Source organism: Rhinolophus sinicus, chromosome 6 (assembly GCF_057876585.1).
Source record: "Rhinolophus sinicus isolate RSI-liver-muscle chromosome 6, RSI-T2T, whole genome shotgun sequence".
In the NCBI taxonomy this organism is placed as follows: domain Eukaryota; kingdom Metazoa; phylum Chordata; class Mammalia; order Chiroptera; family Rhinolophidae; genus Rhinolophus; species Rhinolophus sinicus.
The window spans coordinates 11,692,416-11,709,659 of record NC_142506.1 but is presented as its reverse complement, the minus strand read 5'-3'; the positions used below and the strand labels follow the sequence as shown (position 1 = coordinate 11,709,659).

General features: G+C 40.1%; 2 protein-coding genes across 7 annotated transcripts in view; one reads left to right on the top strand and one right to left on the bottom strand.

Moving 5' to 3' along the window:
- The window catches only part of TATDN1 (TatD DNase domain containing 1), a 33,227-nt gene extending 20,446 nt beyond the window's left edge, over positions 1 to 12,781 (bottom strand). For 2 of the 6 annotated variants that reach the window (XM_019721936.3, XM_074316256.2), the window contains exons 1-6: positions 12,670 to 12,781; positions 6,740 to 6,805; positions 4,845 to 4,894; positions 2,025 to 2,088; positions 330 to 473; positions 189 to 231 (exon numbers count right to left, since the gene is read on the bottom strand). In XM_019721936.3, coding sequence (XP_019577495.1) covers positions 189 to 231; positions 330 to 473; positions 2,025 to 2,088; positions 4,845 to 4,894; positions 6,740 to 6,805; positions 12,670 to 12,691 — 389 coding nt within the window. In that variant the 5' untranslated portion in view covers positions 12,692 to 12,781. Of the gene's footprint in view, positions 1 to 188; positions 232 to 329; positions 474 to 1,948; positions 2,089 to 4,844; positions 4,895 to 5,893; positions 6,008 to 6,739; positions 6,806 to 12,290; positions 12,543 to 12,669 lie in introns of those variants that run through there. The other 4 variants (XM_074316257.2, XM_019722085.3, XM_019722515.3 and 1 more) reach the window with 4 other exon arrangements.
- Positions 12,782 to 12,783: 2 nt separating this feature from the next.
- On the top strand, positions 12,784 to 16,954 carry NDUFB9 (NADH:ubiquinone oxidoreductase subunit B9). The gene is made up of 4 exons (XM_019722702.3): positions 12,784 to 12,918; positions 13,726 to 13,918; positions 14,529 to 14,642; positions 16,731 to 16,954. The coding sequence occupies exons 1-4, from the start codon at positions 12,818 to 12,820 to the stop codon at positions 16,860 to 16,862; spliced, it is 540 nt and encodes a 179-aa protein (XP_019578261.1). The 5' UTR covers positions 12,784 to 12,817; the 3' UTR covers positions 16,863 to 16,954.
- Positions 16,955 to 17,244: the final 290 nt, after the last annotated feature.

The window sequence follows — 17,244 nt, the reverse complement described above, 5'->3', positions numbered from 1 at the left end:
ATGTTTCCATCCCTTATGAATTACATGTAAGTACACATGGAATTTGTTTCACTTAACTTTTGATATACAAAGGGAAAAACAAAAAATCCTGAGGCTTAATCCAACTACATACTGAACTGATAAACAAACAAACACTATTTAAAAAACCACTCTTAAGATTTTACAATAAAGTCAACCAATGTCCTTACTTGAGCTGAGTATCTCTGGGACAAAACTGTAGTCGGTCAAAATCTTTAAAAGATAAAAAAGAATCAATTACCACTCGTGACTTGTACAGAACAAATCAATTATTTTCAAGGTCACTGTAATAGGGCAAGGGTGGCGCTTACCGAGTCCACATTCCCCTATTGCTACAACTTTCCCCTTGTTGTTTTCAGCAAGATTTAGCAACTCCATTAAGTAAAGATCAGGATCGTTCTTTTCAAATTCATCACATCTTGTAGGATGACATCCAACGGTACTGAAAAACATATCTAGCACAAAATAATGTTTTAGGATTATTTTCAAAATATTTTTTTCATATTTATATTTAATATACATACATGAGAGAACTGGTTGATTTTTAACAATAGCCATCAACTATTCAAACGGCCAGCACTGCATTAGGCTAATCACGTAAGAATTTTTGGAATACCGTAACAAAGTAGAACATGAAAACTGCCTTAATGCATTGGCAAAAATAATTAATGCAACTCTTTCCAAAGCTTGGTATTTACTGAGCCTTGTAAAATGGAAAATGAAACAGTTTCCTGGAGAATGAGATGTCATAACCTAATTTTAAATCTTTTATATTCACTGTTCATGTAGCTGTCCAATTCCATGTATTTATTGTAACAGTTAAAATGCACTCCTTCCCCTTACACAGGGTGACTTAAAGAGGTGGAAAGGGGATTAGTTTTCCTAATAGAAAAATGAAGCTCACGTATTTGGAGGCCATACTTTGACAGCTTTAGTCGTATGGAACACAAATGTGAAGTCCAACAGGGCTTTTGAATGGCTTAAGGTGCTCCTTGCATGTGGACCCAGGGGAGAAGTGTGGAGCCCCCCTAGGGCTCCCATGCAGAGGTTTACAGATAAAGGGAGGCAGAGTTTTTCAAGCAGAGAGGACACAGGTATGTGGAGAGGAGTGGAAGAGGGCTGACATCTGGGGTCCCAGAAGTTTTAAAAACATCTGTTTAGGGGTAAAAAGTATAGAAGACAATATTCTTATGCACTTCACAAGCTCTGGGAAGAGGACGACCTTTATGACCTTAATCACTGAAAAAAAGTATCAGTGGATCCTATCACAAAAAAGAGCTTTTATAATAAGTCAGTCGGTATTTTGGAAAAATAACATGGGATGCTTTGTTCTTCAGTGTCTAGCAGATGAAGTATGCCCCCCAGGCACCCACAAAGAGTTAAGTAAATGAATGCCAGATAAAGGAGGTGTTTTATATAATTAGGATTCCTTTAATTGCAAAACTTTAACAAGATTTCAAATAAATGCAGAATGTAGGAGCATAAAGCAAGCATCTGAGCCTTGTAGAACAAAAAATGTATCACATGGAATATATATCATATTATTACTTGCATTCCTGGGGCCTTGCACAGTATCTGGTGTGTGTAATAAATATTTAATAAATGATTTTTCACAGCTTAAGTTAAAAAAGAATAAAAAGCAACTCATCTTAAACACATTATAATATACATGCAAAAATTCCACATCAGGCATATTTGAGGTTTAATTGTATAACCTTATAATTCTCATTAACCTTAATTCTCATTAACCTGGTGACCTTAATTCCCATTAACTGAAATCTTAAAATAATCCTTATTAAGTACAATGAGAGGGTTTTATCAAGAATCTGATATACCAATGGGTACTTTGAATTTTTCCATCTTAATCATAGCCCATTGAAATTAGTCTCTTTTCCTGCTGTTTTAACAGTCATGATCCATTGTATTGTACCTGAAGCAGTTCAGGAAAGACTTCTTCAAAATAACTTAATTCATACTTTTTTTTGGTAAAAGTAATATGTGGGTACCATTTGTCTGTGCCAAATGCAGTGCATCTTTACTGTCTTGTAGATTTCCGCCTGTAATCATAAACTGAAATAGAAAGAAATAAAATAAGCCCACTTTAACAGGGTATCAGTAACACTTTCCCAAACATACCTTCCTGCTGCTTTTTTCCAGAATGCTCTTCTCTCTTAGAGTATCACACACCCACCCTTCCTTTAAAATCCACTGAAAGATCACGTCTGATGTAGTGTTCCATCTTCCCCACTCCATGTGCACCCACAGACACACAATACACAGAATTCGTCACTCTTTCCTATTAACATGTATTCACATGTTTGTCTTTCCTATTCTATTAGACCATGAGTTCTTGACAACAGAGATCCAGTGCTTCTGAAACGTTGCAAAAGACTGAATAAAAGGCTCTCTAAATTTAGAATTCTGTTCATCTAAATCAGTGACTCAGTAGCGTCGATTATTTCAACAGCTCTCCAAGTGTGGTGCCGGAACCCCCGGGATCAGATCAAAATGATTTTCGTAATACTAAGATGCTATCTGCTTTTTTCACTGTCACTCGGTCACGTGACACGTGTGCAATGAGGAATTCCAGAGGCTACATGGTGTGTAATATCACGACAGACTGACTGCAGAACCAGTATTCGACGTTCAGCAGTCTTCTATCAAGTCAGACATTAGAGATACGTAAAAAAATGTAGAACAATTCCACTCATGTCACTAAATTTTTTGGTTTGGAAAATAGTTATTTTTCATAAAAATATGCTCTTTATGTGATATGATGATTTATTGTTATTTTTAAACGAATTAATAGACATTTAAAATTTTTCAGCTTTCCTTTCTCATATGGTACATAGGAACAGATAAAACCGACATAAAACAAAAGCTCTTTGGGGCCGTCAATAATATTAAAAAGCATGAGGGGTTCTGAGGCCAAGAGCTTGAGAATCACTGGGTTCATAGTGTGTACTGATGACTTCTTTGTAGAGAAATACATGGCCCCTGGCAAAGACGCATACTTCTAGAGACACCCATTAGGGTCCACTGGCTGGCAGAATACCATGTTTGCAAATCTGTGAAAAGGAACATGCCACCCAAGTGCGATGTGTTGATGGTGATTACTGAGGCAGCGCTGCCTAAGTGCACATTCCTCTGCAAAAGGACTGAAGCACAAAGACGCACATTTTAAAAGCATACTTCAAGAGGGTCACTGAGCTAAACTGAAGAATTCATTCTAGGTACACACCTAAAGAGAAGACATACAAAGCAGAGGAGGAAGTCCAAATGATAAAGACATTTTCATATAGCAACTTAAACTTGTAACATGATACACACTGAGTATCTATTCAGGGAATGCACAGCCATAATTAAATCCTCAGCTGCCTATAAAACATAGGGTATAAGATATTAACAAAAATATTGGGAAAATTTTGTTTACTTATACTACTTAATTTTTTAATACAAGACTAGGTGCCCAAATCCAGAATTTCAATTATGTAAAATAGTTTCTAATCAAGTCTACCTTGTAGTTTATCTAACTTTTCCAAATAGATGAAAAAGTTAAGGGCAAGACTAGAGGACATAATTTCGTCTCCCACGTTGATAAGATGATGGCAGCTTCCACCATAAACATAACAGATTGTACACTTCATGCCTGATACAACAGATACAGTACCAAGTGCTTTGCATTCCATTTTTATTTAACCCTCACAACAATTCTATTAATTAGGTACTATTATCACTCTCCAAGTATGGATAAGAAAACTGAAGTCTGCAGAGGTGAAGCATGCCGGGTTACAAAGCTAGGAAGAATGAAGCTGGCGTTGGAAGTCAGGTTTGTGATGCCATAACTTAGCTTCCAACCACTACAATTAACTGCAAGATACTGAATTCAATTTCAATTTGGAACCATGTCCAAATAAATTTCACTTCAGTCCTTTCCTTCCTAAATCCGTGTGTGTGTGACTGGAAATGTTAAGCTTAAACTATTCATGGCTAACACATGAAAATTTAGGAGCTTGGTATTTCCAAGTTTGTAGAAAAGCATTTTATAAAATGATTTACCAAGCAGAGAATGACTACACAATGAGAAATTAATGTTGTAACTTTCATCCTTTTTTATTACAATAGCATACAATTTTAGAGTTGGAGACTGCAGAACTCATTTAGTCAGCAGTCTAACTTTTTAAAATGAAGTTATTCAACTTAGAAGCCAAGTGTACTGATACCACACAATGGAATTTAATCTTATTTCTTGTGTGCATGTATGTACTAATGTGCTACTTTTAAGAAATACTAATTTTTAAAAATATCTATTCAAAGAATTTGGCACTGAGCTAATATTCATTTGCTCAGAACTCTCTAAAAAGTAGTAGGAATTTTCCTGATAATGAAATTGTTACTGTAAAAATTAAAATGTCCTTCCAGTTGTTTGAAATGGTATACTCATACTATAAAAACTAGACTTGCTGACAGAGTCATGTCTTTTTGATAATTGCTTAACTCTAGTAAGTGCTAAAATATATTATAAAATGTAGTAAGAGTTGCCTCTGCAGAGAAGCCTGGTAATTCAGATAGGTTTAAAAACAACTGCAAAGAGACTTTGCCATTACCATGCTTCTGATCATATGGGAGGACTACCCACAAAGTCATTTAAACTGTTTGAACAGAATATGTGGATATATTTTATTTCATTAACTTGCTAACATTACATATTGCTATTATCAAAAAATGTCAATTGTTCCATTGGTTCTTTCCCTTCTATTTTGCAGTATTTTAACCAAAATTTAGTTTTTAAAAAAATCTCAAGAGTAACAAAAACTAGATGTTACCTTTTTAACACCAATCTGGACAGCCCTCTGTATTACATCCTGTAAATCATCTGTAAAAGATGAAGCTTTCAGTAAGGAAACTTGGTAAATAAAAATCCATTTACCTACAGAATCACATTTACTAAGTCAAAATCAAATTAATAATATTTGAGTACTTTCTTATAATAGAGCTAGTGATAACCTTAAAAAAAAGGAAAGAAATCTGTATAAGCAAACTAGATGAAGAGGTATCCTTTTAATTGTATTTTTATTCCGCTGATCAAAAGGAGAAAAAGTGACAAAAATCAGGAAGTTCAAAGAAAGATGAATTTGCTCCCTACAATTAAGTCACTTGCCTTGAATTTCAAACTTGTTGGTACTGTATTTTTTAAATAAAAATAAAGGACAATTATTAAGATTATTTTTACTAGGGCTTTTCAGAGCACACCTGCAATGACTCCCAAAACTCGATATAACATCTATTTGTAAATTTTAGTTAATGCTATATTTCTATAATTCCCATTCCCATTGAGAAAAGATAATTTCCCTGACATTTGTTTTTTGCTCTTTCCCAAAATTCACTGTTAAATAACAACAAACTTTTCTGGAGAGATCAACAGCAATTACTGAGCTCTGAGAGGCCTGAGGTAAATGGACAGCAAATAAAACAGTTATATCATAAAGACCTATTTCTTAATTTCATATTTAAGCATCACAGTAAATATACTGGAATTCAATTACTACTACTTCTAGAGTAGCTATAAAATTTTAGACAAAAAAAATCAACTTAGTGAACTTAAAACGAAGTAGGGCAATCAGCTTTGCTAGTTACTATAAATTAGAGTAATACTGATACTGTTCATTATAAAATTTATTTCATAAACACACATATACAAACATACATAGAGTTACAAAGCATGAAATCCATTAAATGCTATAAAGGCAAGAAAAGCAGAATGTAATTTTGTAGTTGAACTGTACTATGCAAGTAACACGAAGACTTCACCTAAACTTCTAAATAAAGTAGAAAAGTAAGTTTTGAGGGAAGGTTTACAAAAGCTAACATTTACCCTTGTTCATCTACAAAACATTCTCTGTATTTAGAGCTTCCACTTAGTATCACCTAGAGGCAGCGTAAGATTAGCTTCCGGCTAAGCGTGTTGAAATGTGCAATTCCACATCATCTGGAAACACAAAACCAAATTTCCTGTTTGCATTTACATAATCACAAGTATAGTAATTTTCTGAGGCAATATTCACAGGCTAGTTTATTAGAGAAATTCTTCTTTTAAAAGCCTGTCACCATCATTTCCTGCTTATTCACCTGACATAATAAACCTTTGAAATGAACTGGATATGATCAATATAAGCCATTTTGCTTTTGGCTACTCTTCCCACCTATATATACTACAGGTATCTAGGATCTAGTAGGTCTTGCTGGAAAGGGGGAAAGGCAGACAAGGAAGATGGACTGCAGTGCCCCACCTCCTGAATCACGTTGCCATTTAGTCACCCAGCTGAAAATGCTTTCAAAAAACTAGACATACTGATATTCAACTGTACACGATTTTTTAATTATGTGCCCTACTGTTCAATTGCTTAAGAGACTAAACATCAACTATGTTTGGCTTTTGTGCATATGGTTCATTTAAAGTTCTACATTCAAAATTATAAACTTCTCTGCACAAGAAGTGCATGATTAACACTTGGTTACAATAGGTGCTTTATAAATATTCATGATCACGGTTTACCAACAATAGCTTGTATGTGTTTCATGTTGTTTACAGTTTTATCCAAGATGTGTAAGTCCTTTAATATTTCTGTTTTAAGACTGGATTATGCTTTTCAAGATCTCCTTGAGACAAATGATTTACCTTCATAGAGAAACTGTTTACCTTAATAAAAGAAACATTTACCTTGATGCTTTTGAACCCCCCTATATATTCCTCTGAACATAGGATCTGTCAAGTTGATACCAATATCTGTGGGAAGCAAAAATAAAATGATAAATCATCAAGAGCCCATATTTGAAAGTTCTACTTTAAATAAAAGCTCCTGTTACTAAATTTCATTCACACGTTCATTCACTCAAAGAAAATCGGAGTGCCTACAGCTTGTCAGTTACTGTGCTAGACACCTGGTGATGAGTAAGAGATGAGTACAAGATGAGTACGGGAGAATTCCTGCTGGTAAGAGACTCATTGTAGAATCGGGAAGGCAGACCTATTAGAAGATAATTAAGAAATATTACAGTTAGACACTGACACTGTGGGACCCAGAAGAGGAAAACCCAACCTAGTCTGGTAACTTTCCCAGAAGAGGCTTCCAGAAAGAAGGGCCCCTAAACTAAACCTTAAAGGATGAGTTAGAGTTATCTAGTAGAAGAGGGGAAATTGCAGGCAGAGGAAGCAGTGGAAGCAAAGCCTCGATGGTGTGAAACAACACAATGATTGTGCAGAACTACAGGCCCTTCTAGCTGCTGGAGAAAAGTGTAGGGAAGGGAGTGGCCGGACTCAGCTATGTTACAGACACTTGTCTTTAAAATACCAGACGCAACAAGAAACAATGATGGCTTTTAAGCAGAGGAGTAAGACTTGTATTCTGGACATCTCATTCTACAGTCTTTGTGGAGGATAGGATTCGAAGAGAGCAACTAGAGTGAGGACACCTCATTTGGAAATAGGCAAAAGCTCATATTTGCAATGAAGAGAACCTGAATTAGGGTAATGCCAGTGAGGATGCAGAAAGGAGAATTGTTTCCTTTATTCATCAAATACTTATGAACACCAACTCTGTGCCAAGTACTATGTAAGGAGTTAGTGGCCAACACTTGGTCCCTGCCCTCCAGAAATTTGTAGTCTACATGGCAACTACAAATATAATTTGTGATTAATAAGCTAGACTGTAAGCAATACGAGGCAGGAAATGTTTATCTCCATTGCTGTAGCCCTAGAAACTAGCACAATGGTTGTGTGAAAAATAATATAAACGGAGCCATTTCAAAATGGAGTCAGAGCTACCAATCCAGAGGAACTGCCTTGCACATTTTATCCCTCAAACCTTTGGAATGTTTCAACTGCACAAAATAATCTGTGGGCTGGGCCAAATAATACTGTATTCCAAATAACTGTTTACAAGCTAACAGGAAAGCATACATCCTGACTACCGGACTGAAAATTAAACATTCTTTGGAATTAGCACCACTGTGTTTTGCTAAAGAATAACTTAGCTTATTTATACCTATAGAAATTCCTTTTTTGGCTTATTAACACCAATATAAATTCCTTCCTTCTATTCATGTAATGATTCCCTTTCCCTTTCTCATAAATGCCCTTTGTCTTCACCTCCTAATCAGAATAGTATTTGGGTTTCTGCCTGAATCAGTGCTTCCCAGAATTGCGATTCTTTTTGATCGCAAATAAATGTTGCCTCTTACCTTGCCTTTGTATTTTGAGGTTAACAGCACATAGTAAGAGTTCTATACACATCGAATCTGTCAATAATTATTATGTACATGGGCACACAAAGAAGGGGCAACAGCACTTTTGGCAATGTGATGAGAAAAGCCTCACAAAAGAGGTAACTCTGGAAAAGGCCTTCTGCATATGGATGTGTGCGGTATACACTCTACCTGGAAGACTGGAAGAAACGCACTGAGCCTGTAAAGCAGTGGTTCCCAATGGAGAGTCATTGTGCAGCACCTATCTTCTTCTAAACCCCTCCACCCCAAATGTAGTAATATCTATTTTCGTTTCTAGTTGTCACAATGAGAGGAGCGATACTAGCATCCAGGCTTTGAGGCCATGGATCTGCTAAATATCCTACAATGCACAGGACAGCCTTTCACAACAAAGAATTATCCAACCCAAAATATCAAATGCCACTCTCAGGAAGTGCTGCTGTAGAATACAAGGGCACAGGGGGCATAATAAGATGTGAAGGTAAACTGTGATGGCCACGGGCAACAAAATGTAGTCCTTATTTAAAATATACACCCGTTAGCTTTTAGAATTAGGAGAATCTCCAAGTTCATGGTGGTGGGGAGCTACTGCCTACCAAAAGACGCCCTACATTTTTCCTGCTGAGTTTTAGCCTCTTCTTAGTATATGCTTCCTTAGATTTCTGCCAACCTGGTCTTCGGTGAGCTCTGTTGCTTCAGCAGTAAGACAGACCGTGCAAGATAAATGGGCATTTGGATAAATTATAAGAGATGGTGGGAAGAGTGTTATAGACATTTGAAACAGCAAGAGAAAGGCATAATGCAGAAAACTTCAAAGATATTTGGCCAACAGCATATATGTCAATGGTGGATGGGAGATGAACTCACAACGGGTACCATTTAAAGGGCTGTGAACAAACATCGAAAACCAAAATATAGGGGTTTTTCAGTGGAATGGCCCAGACCACAAGACATCAGCATCTACTTTCCTTTTTATAAGGAAAGGAAATTAAATAGGGAAGGGGGTAGACTGAGAAAGGAAACCAAGGGAAGAGAGGAGAGGCCTTTCTGCCTAGAATAATCCTTGCCAGGGGTCAGTCTAGTCATCTGGCAAGGCCAATGACCATCAATGGATGGTCATTATTAGGAGCACAGAAACGGTCTGTACCTCTTCTGCCCATTTCCCAATTGTGCACAAAGATGAAAATTTTTCCAAAGCAATCTTTTCCTAGAAAAGGAAGTGAAAAACAAAACGAAAAAGCAAGCAAATTTAACAAGTAAACTATATGACAGTAATTTAAAAAGTGAATTGAAGATTAGCTTGGAGGTTCAATTTATGAAGCCTTTTCAAGTCTTTGTCTCAACCCTAACTGCAATGGTGCTAAAATGTTCTTCAGTGCTTACCCTGAAGCAGACACCAGCTGAGGTCAATTTCAGATGATACCACTTCCTCTTACCATGTTTCCCCAAAAATAAGACTTCGCCAGACAATCAGTTCTAATGCATCTTTTGAAGCAAAAATTAATATAAGATCGGGTATTATATCAGACCCGGTCTTACAGTAAAATATGATCAGGTCTTATATTAACTTTTGCTCCAAAAGATGCATTACAGCTGATTGTCTGGCTAACTCTTATTTTCGAGGAAACAAGGTAGAATCTACCTCTTCCCGATGTGGACCAGTCCTTCAGGCCCTAGGTCACACTTCAAGTACTCTAAAGATCTATATTCAGCTTTGGACCCAGGCGAGCCTTGGAATTTTGGATATCCTGCACTGGTTCGGACACCAGTTTCTTCCCGTTTCTGCAAGAATCTCTTGTGACTTACAGCCCTAAGTCCTTTTCGTAATGACATATAGTATGTCTGAAGTTTATTCCTCAGCCAGTTATTAGAGCTGTTTTCTATGTTTTGATGAGTCGCTGCTTCACCTTGGTCAGGTTTGGTGAAGGCGTTCAGAACATGCTACTCCAAAATATTCCTTGGCATACTGGTTATTTTGAGCTGAAGGCACTTGAGAATTAGCAGGTAGAGGAAAGGCTCTCTGATCTCCCCCTTCTACCTAAAAGCAGGTCATAAGATTTCCCATGAGAAAGGTACCCTCTCTGTACCAGGAAGAGAACGTTCTTATCACCACAGATTTAAAGCCAAAGCCAAAATGGATATATACAAACAAATTCCAAATAACTAGTACCTTCCATTAGTTTTCCCTTTTATTTCCTAGTCACTGTCCCACAATTTAAGCCCCTCCCTTTGCCTTACCACATTCCCACTTAAGCTTTTGGGCTTCTGAGGGTCTTCATTTTCCTTTCGAAGACTCCCATGTACACGAAAAAGTAAAATTCGTATGTTTTTCTCCTGTTAATCTGTGTCACGTTATTTAATTCTTAGGCCCAGCTATAGAATGTAAGAGGGTAGGAGGAAGTGGTTCCTCTCCCCCAGAAGCAAATGTCTTCTTTTTCTGTGATTCACTTGTTTCCTCTAAGAAGGTCTCTATCCTGGAGGCCTCTGTGCCTCCCACTCTCTACCTTACCCCTTACTCACCAGCACACCTACAGGGTGATTATTAACAATATAGAGTGGCCAAAGAAAGTTCAAAATGATCCTCTAAAAGTAGTCAATCTATGAGCAAGTTCCAAGAAATACAATACAATGGAGGAATTGCAGTTAAGGAAAGAGGATGGGCTTTGGAGTCCGAATTCCTGACATTATGATTAGCTGAATGATCTCGTGCAAATTAGTGGGCTTCTGAGTCTCTGTTTCCTCACTAGGCGAGTGTGCACAAAATTTTTCCTTCCAAGGATGAAATGTGGCTCAAATTGGAAAATAAATGTGAACGCACTGTGCAAATTAAAAGCCCTGTAAAATGTAATTATTATCACTGAGCACAGTATAAATCCTGTAACATGCCAATAACAAATGGAATTTTAGTCAACATTAGCTATACAGGCAAACTTCATTTTATTGAGCTTCACAGATGTGTGTTTTACCAACTGAAGGCAAAACCCTCTACCAGAAAAAGATTACGACTCCCTTTATTACGATGGTCTGGAAGCAAACCCACTAATCGCCGAGGACACCTGTACTGTCATACCTCTGTTAAGTGGTTAACGCGTCCAATCCAAGACTGCGGAATTAAGTAGCCAAATGTAAGTCAATCTGCTTATACTTAAAGACTCATGCTGCAACCATGAAAAAAAAGGCCAGTCAAAATCCTATTGAACTTGTTCAAAATGTTCTGATCTATAATAAGGAATGGTATCTTTTAAATTAAAAAGTCCCTATCAGAAGTATGTCTATCCGCAATATACTAAAAAAAGCAAACCAAAAAAAGTAAAGAAATACTACATGACAATTTCTATTCAGCTCCAACCAAAGACAAACAACTTGAGAAACTAAGAAAGTGAGAAGATGAGTGAGAGAGAATGACCAGAAGAAGGAAAAAGGCCAAGCGGAAAATGACCACTTTTGATTAGGGAGGAAAATTGAGGAATTCATATATTTCACGCCATGTCACCTCACAAGAAGTCAGTAATGCTTCTTTCCCATTCATTTTTTTCTTTAGCTGGCTTTACTATTAAAAACTAATTCCAGTACTAATGAGTTTTTAACATTAGTACTTTCAAAACAAAGTAAGCATGGAAAAAAATGTTTGCAACGAGAAGAAAACCGCATCTCCAAACTGATACCTCACTGTTCAGGTTTCGTGAATCACGTCACATCACTGTCACTCACCTATGATCTAGGGATACAAAGGGACAGCAACTAGGGCATTTAAAATTGTTTTAGACTTACTTAGCATTTAGATATAACTTCAAGTTTACCGGAAATACAGGAGATGAAAGAACAAGCTAGACACCACGACACAGCAAACAGACAAATCCCGAAAACAGGACTTCTGTGGGACAATTATCCAAGAAGCTCCCCTCTATACACAGTAAGACTAAGCTCAGCGCGACGTTCGCGTCCCAATCCCAGCTCTCACAATGTCCCCCCACGTTTTCCTAAGAGCTGGTAGTAAATAGTCTTACCCTTCGGTTCCTACGGCCAAACCCGTCCTCCTCTCCGCCACGGAGAAGGAAAAGGCGCGGGAGGTGCACGTGGGATGGAGAGTAATACAGGGACTAGCATTTTTGGGTTGGTTTTGCTCCCTTTTTCTTTTCACTGAATACAACACACACATGATAAGGAGCATAAATCATAACCACACCGCTCGCGAATTTCTAGAAACAAGCACACCCTTGAAGCCAGCACCTACATACACCAGGACATGACCGGCGGCCCCTGCCACTGAGAAGCCCTTTCAACCTTCAAAAAAGCCGGAGAGCTCATCCTGGGCCCTCTGGCCGCGGCGAGCGACGCCCCGAGGGAGTCAGAAACGCCCGAGGACCGGGAAAACATTCGACTCACCCACAAACTTGAAGCCACTCATGACTACGGTCCCGGTTCCTCACCGGCGGAAGCGGAAGTGGCCGCCCGTCGGCCCGCCCTTCCGGCCGCCCCGCCCCCTAGCCGTTTCCCAGGCGCCCTCGCGGCCGCTGAAGGTGAGCGGGCCGCCATGTCGGTTTTGGCGACGGCGGCCTACCTGACCCACCAGCAGAAGGTGTTGCGGCTTTATAAGCGTGCGCTGCGACACCTGGAGTCATGGTGCATCCACAGGTGGGAGACGGGGACCAGGGCGCGGGGAGGTGACCCTGGGAACCCCCACGGCGGCTGACAGCCCCGGGGGACCGGGCGTCTCAAGGACTTCGGGGACGGAGTGGGAAGGCGGCCCCTCACCCCGCAGAGCCCTCCCATAGACCCGGTTTCGAGTCCAGACTTCGTCGCCCATGGCAGCGAGACCTTGAAGAGTTGTTTCTCTGGCATCAGCCTGCGTTTTCTGTTAAAGCAACGGACGCTGGATCCGGTGCTCACTGAATAATAGCTTTCTTCATGACCACTTCCTAATAACATAATCAACAATCCGTGCGTTATTTTCTTTAGTCTTCACAACAACTGTAGGAATTAGGGGCTGTGCAGCCGTATTTTATGGATGAGGAAATACCGGTGTAGAGAGTCACTTGCTCAAGGCCCTCCAGCTGGTAAATGGTGGCGCCAGGATTAAAACGCAGGTGTCTTTTAAGTCCAAAATATCATCATTCTTCCACCTTTCCCATTAGCTTTCCGCTTTTTAGCTTCATCCCGTCCTTTTTACTACCTTCATCTCCCACACAATTTCTTCTTTGGTCTCTCTCTCCGAGGCTCGTCTTAGAACATAGTCTTAAAACATACAGGGTTTTTTCGTGACCTACATGCGATGCAAGGTGCGGTGACTACTCAAATGTGTGAATTCGCCAGGCCTCCACCCCCTTAGCAGAATCCCAAAAACCTCGTGCCAGGAGAAGAGCTCAGAAGGATGGAAAACTAAGTAGGCCTGGAAGAGTCGATTGTGATCATTCCTAATCTCCAAAATCCTTTTGGTTTCAGGGACAAGTACCGGTACTTTGCTTGTTTGTTGAGAGCCCGGTTTGAAGAACACAAGAATGAAAAGGATATGGTGAAGGCCACCCAGCTGCTGAGGGAGGCAGAGGAAGAATTCTGGCACAACCAGCATCCTCAGCCGTACATCTTCCCTGACTCGCCTGGAGGCACCTCCTATGAGAGATACGAGTGTTACAAGGTAGGAGAGGCTGCACGGGCGGCCACCTGCTGAGAGGTGGACTTTGTTTCTCCAATTCCCACCTTACCCTTCCAGGAGCAGCTAGGAGATTTCTTTCCTGACAGTTGTGGATCATTTTCTTCAGGTTTCCGTTTTCTCTCTCCCTGGTGACATTAAGACTTTTCTTTCTACATTCAGCTCCAAGGTCTTGCAGTATCTTTTTGGCAAAGCAAAGTGTTAAATTACTTGGTAGATAACCCACCTTTGGATCTGAAAGTAACCCGATTTGTATTGTGCTTAGTATTTCTGAGAAAGTCTAGGTAATACATCCAAACAACATACGCCCACTCGGGATACTTAGAGAACAGCGGTAGGGGAGGAATGGTGCGAGTTCTTTTTTGGACTGACCTTGCTGCTTTTCATCCTGAAGCTATTTTACTCTAAGGCATTCCCCTTTATGTTGGTCCCTGCTTGTCCTCTGTTAGTCATTGTTTAGTGTCAGAAACAGCCCGATACTTGCAATGATTATAAAAATGCACCTTGAGTTTTGTCTTCTGTCTCCTGAGCAGGCCCTGTCATTGGCCTGTAGATGTGTCCTGTGGAATGACGCCATGATTTCCTCTCTCGACAGGTCCCTGAGTGGTGCTTAGATAACTGGCATCCTTCTGAGAAGGCAATGTATCCGGATTACTTTGCCAAGAGAGAGCAGTGGAAGAAACTGCGGAGGGAAAGCTGGGAGCGAGAAGTGAGTCTTACCCGCATTTTGTCGTATAGCCTGGTCGTGTTGGCTGATACCTGGAAGGAGCTTAGGTTTTGTTCCCCACTCTGGACAGAGGTCCGGAGTCCAGTTTTAAGTTAGTCTGGCCCCTTGCCTCTGATATACTTTGTTTCTACATTTCCAGCCATCTTACAAATAGATCACAGTGTGTTTCCTAGTCTTTTGGGTTTTCTGGTCTCTAATCTTGCTTCTCCCCTTTCTCATTCCTTTGCCTGACCTTGCTATACCCTCCTATCCCTTCACCTTCATCTCTACCAGTACCTTGGACACTCTTCACGCATCTTTTGATGTCCGATTTACATTTTTAAAAGCTCAATCTTGCTGTAATGTGAGCATATATTAGAAAGGGTATGGTTAGGAGTGGAGAGACCAATTTGAAGTTACTGCAGTTTAGTCAAAAGATTATGGCAACCAGCACTAGGGTGGATGCAGTGAATATGGAGGGAAATAGATTCAGATCATGTGGACGGTATGAGGATTGATTGGATGTGGGGTGGGGGGTGAGGCACAGGGAGGACTCAAGAATAAGTTCCAGGTTATACGCATTAGTATCTGAAGTTTGGCGATAGAGGCAGGGCGGATGGGATAGACAGGTGTCAGAGGGACAATCACGTGTTTGGTTTTAAGGGTGTTAAATTTAAGAATGTTAAATTTGAGAGTCTTGTGAGACATCAAGTGCAGATGTCAGTAGGGACTTTGGATGTAGAAATCTGGACCTCAGAGGAGAGATTTGAGCCTAAAATAGAAATCTGTGAGTGAACGGTTGTTTTAACAGCCATGGAAATGAAATTGTCAAGAGAGAATAGAGAGAGAAGAACAGTCACAGGAGCTCCCATTTGTAGAGGTCAGGAAAAGGAGACCAAGGAGCGTCCAGCCCAGAGTCCAGCAGAAAGTATTTCAGGCCTGCCTAGGGCCAAGTCATCTCTGCTGAAAGTTGCTAAAAGGTAGACAGAGTGAGGACTGGAAGTAATGTCCAAATATTTGGGCTACAGGAAGGGCGCAGGGGGTCTTGACTAGAGCCTTTTCTGGAGGATTTAATCACACTGATAATAGTAGAAAGCGAGGAGGAGAAGACAGGAGGGGGAGATGAGTCTTGAGAAGTTTTGCTAAGGGATTGGAGGCAAAGGGATTATTTTCTTTTAAGAGGAGAAATAATGATGCATATATGCTGATGAGAAGATTTAGGGCGAGGGAGAACTTGATGTTGACAAGAGATGGACTAAGCAAGGAAGTTTTTGAGAAGAGGCATGGAGTCCTGACCATGCGTGGAGGCCTTTTGTCTCAGCATTTGGAAACTTGCGGTGTATTTATTTATTCGGGGAGAGCAATGGGTTCTTTCTGCAGTTGATCACTCTGATGACCTCTTCTCCACAAAAACCTTCCTCCTTTTCCTACTCACTCGTCCACATTATTAAACAGCACATGTGCTTATGGCTCAGGTAAGTCACGATCCAGAATTAATTTTTCTGGAGGAAACTTCGTAAAGTCATCGACCTGAAAAGTGGGCCTCTTAGGTTCCCTCCTCTGTTAGGACATTCATCGTCTTGGAGATCCCTGGAACCGGGGGTAGTCAGGCAATATCAGGCAGAACTGAGCACATTTGTCATGTGATTTCATGTTACTTCCTGTCCTGGTTGCTAGTGGGGGAGGGGGGAGGCTTTAAAATGAGCATCCCTAATATACATGAATGGAGGTTTCTTAGTGGTACTTTTAGAGAGCACTTAGCTGAGACACAAAAATGTTTTTTTGTGGGGGCAAGAGGTGGTGGGGGGGACCATAACAAGGGAAATTGGGATGGTTTTGGTTAATGAATAAGAAGAGGTGGGCTGGGAGGGGCTTTCTCAGCTTTATTTTAATGGGAAAAGCTTTAAGGAGAACATTTTTTTGTTTAAGTGTGGGTATAAAATTATCAATGTATCTAGAAAATGCATTCGGTAGTGAGGAGCAGACAGTGTGTGATGTGACACAGTTGGAACAAAGCTGACTCTTCACTGCAGCAGATCGTACAGGCAGGTCAGCTCCTTTTCTAATCATTCCTTCCTTGACCCCTTCCAGGTTAAGCAGCTGCAGGAGGAAACCCCGGTTGGTGGTCCCTACACTGAAGCTTTGCCCCCTGCCCGAAAGGAAGGTGATTTGCCCCCACTATGGTGGCATATTGTGACCAGGCCCCGGGAACGGCCCATGTAGAGAGGAAGAGACCTCCCTAGTCATGCTTGCAAGTGAAATGTTACAGAATATATACACACTTGCCCTAATAAAAGTAACTCAATGTAGTATGACTGATGTGTTCTGAGCATTAACATGATACCAAGTGACTGAGCCACTGTCTCACCAGTTTTCTTACCAGTTGTGCATATAAAGAAAAGTATGTGAAATGTAGTCAAATGTGTTTCCCCCCATTGAGTCACACTGAAGCACATGTTATGAAGGAGGGACATAGTGCAGCAGAATCAGACACAAGATTTACTCTGAAGGTCGCGGGGAACAAACTTTAGTTGAAGGTTAATTAGCTGTCACGCCTGGAAGGAATAGGAAACCCAGAGGTATGCTGATATTGAGGCCTTCAGAT

Coding starts and splice junctions, on each gene's coding strand:
- NDUFB9 (XM_019722702.3), top strand. CDS start 12,818: ATGTCGGTTTTGGCGACGGCGGCCTACCTGACCCACCAGCAGAAGGTG. Junction 12,919..13,725: donor GAGTCATGGTGCATCCACAG/GTGGGAGACGGG, acceptor TTTTGGTTTCAG/GGACAAGTACCGGTACTTTG. Junction 13,919..14,528: donor AGAGATACGAGTGTTACAAG/GTAGGAGAGGCT, acceptor CTCTCTCGACAG/GTCCCTGAGTGGTGCTTAGA.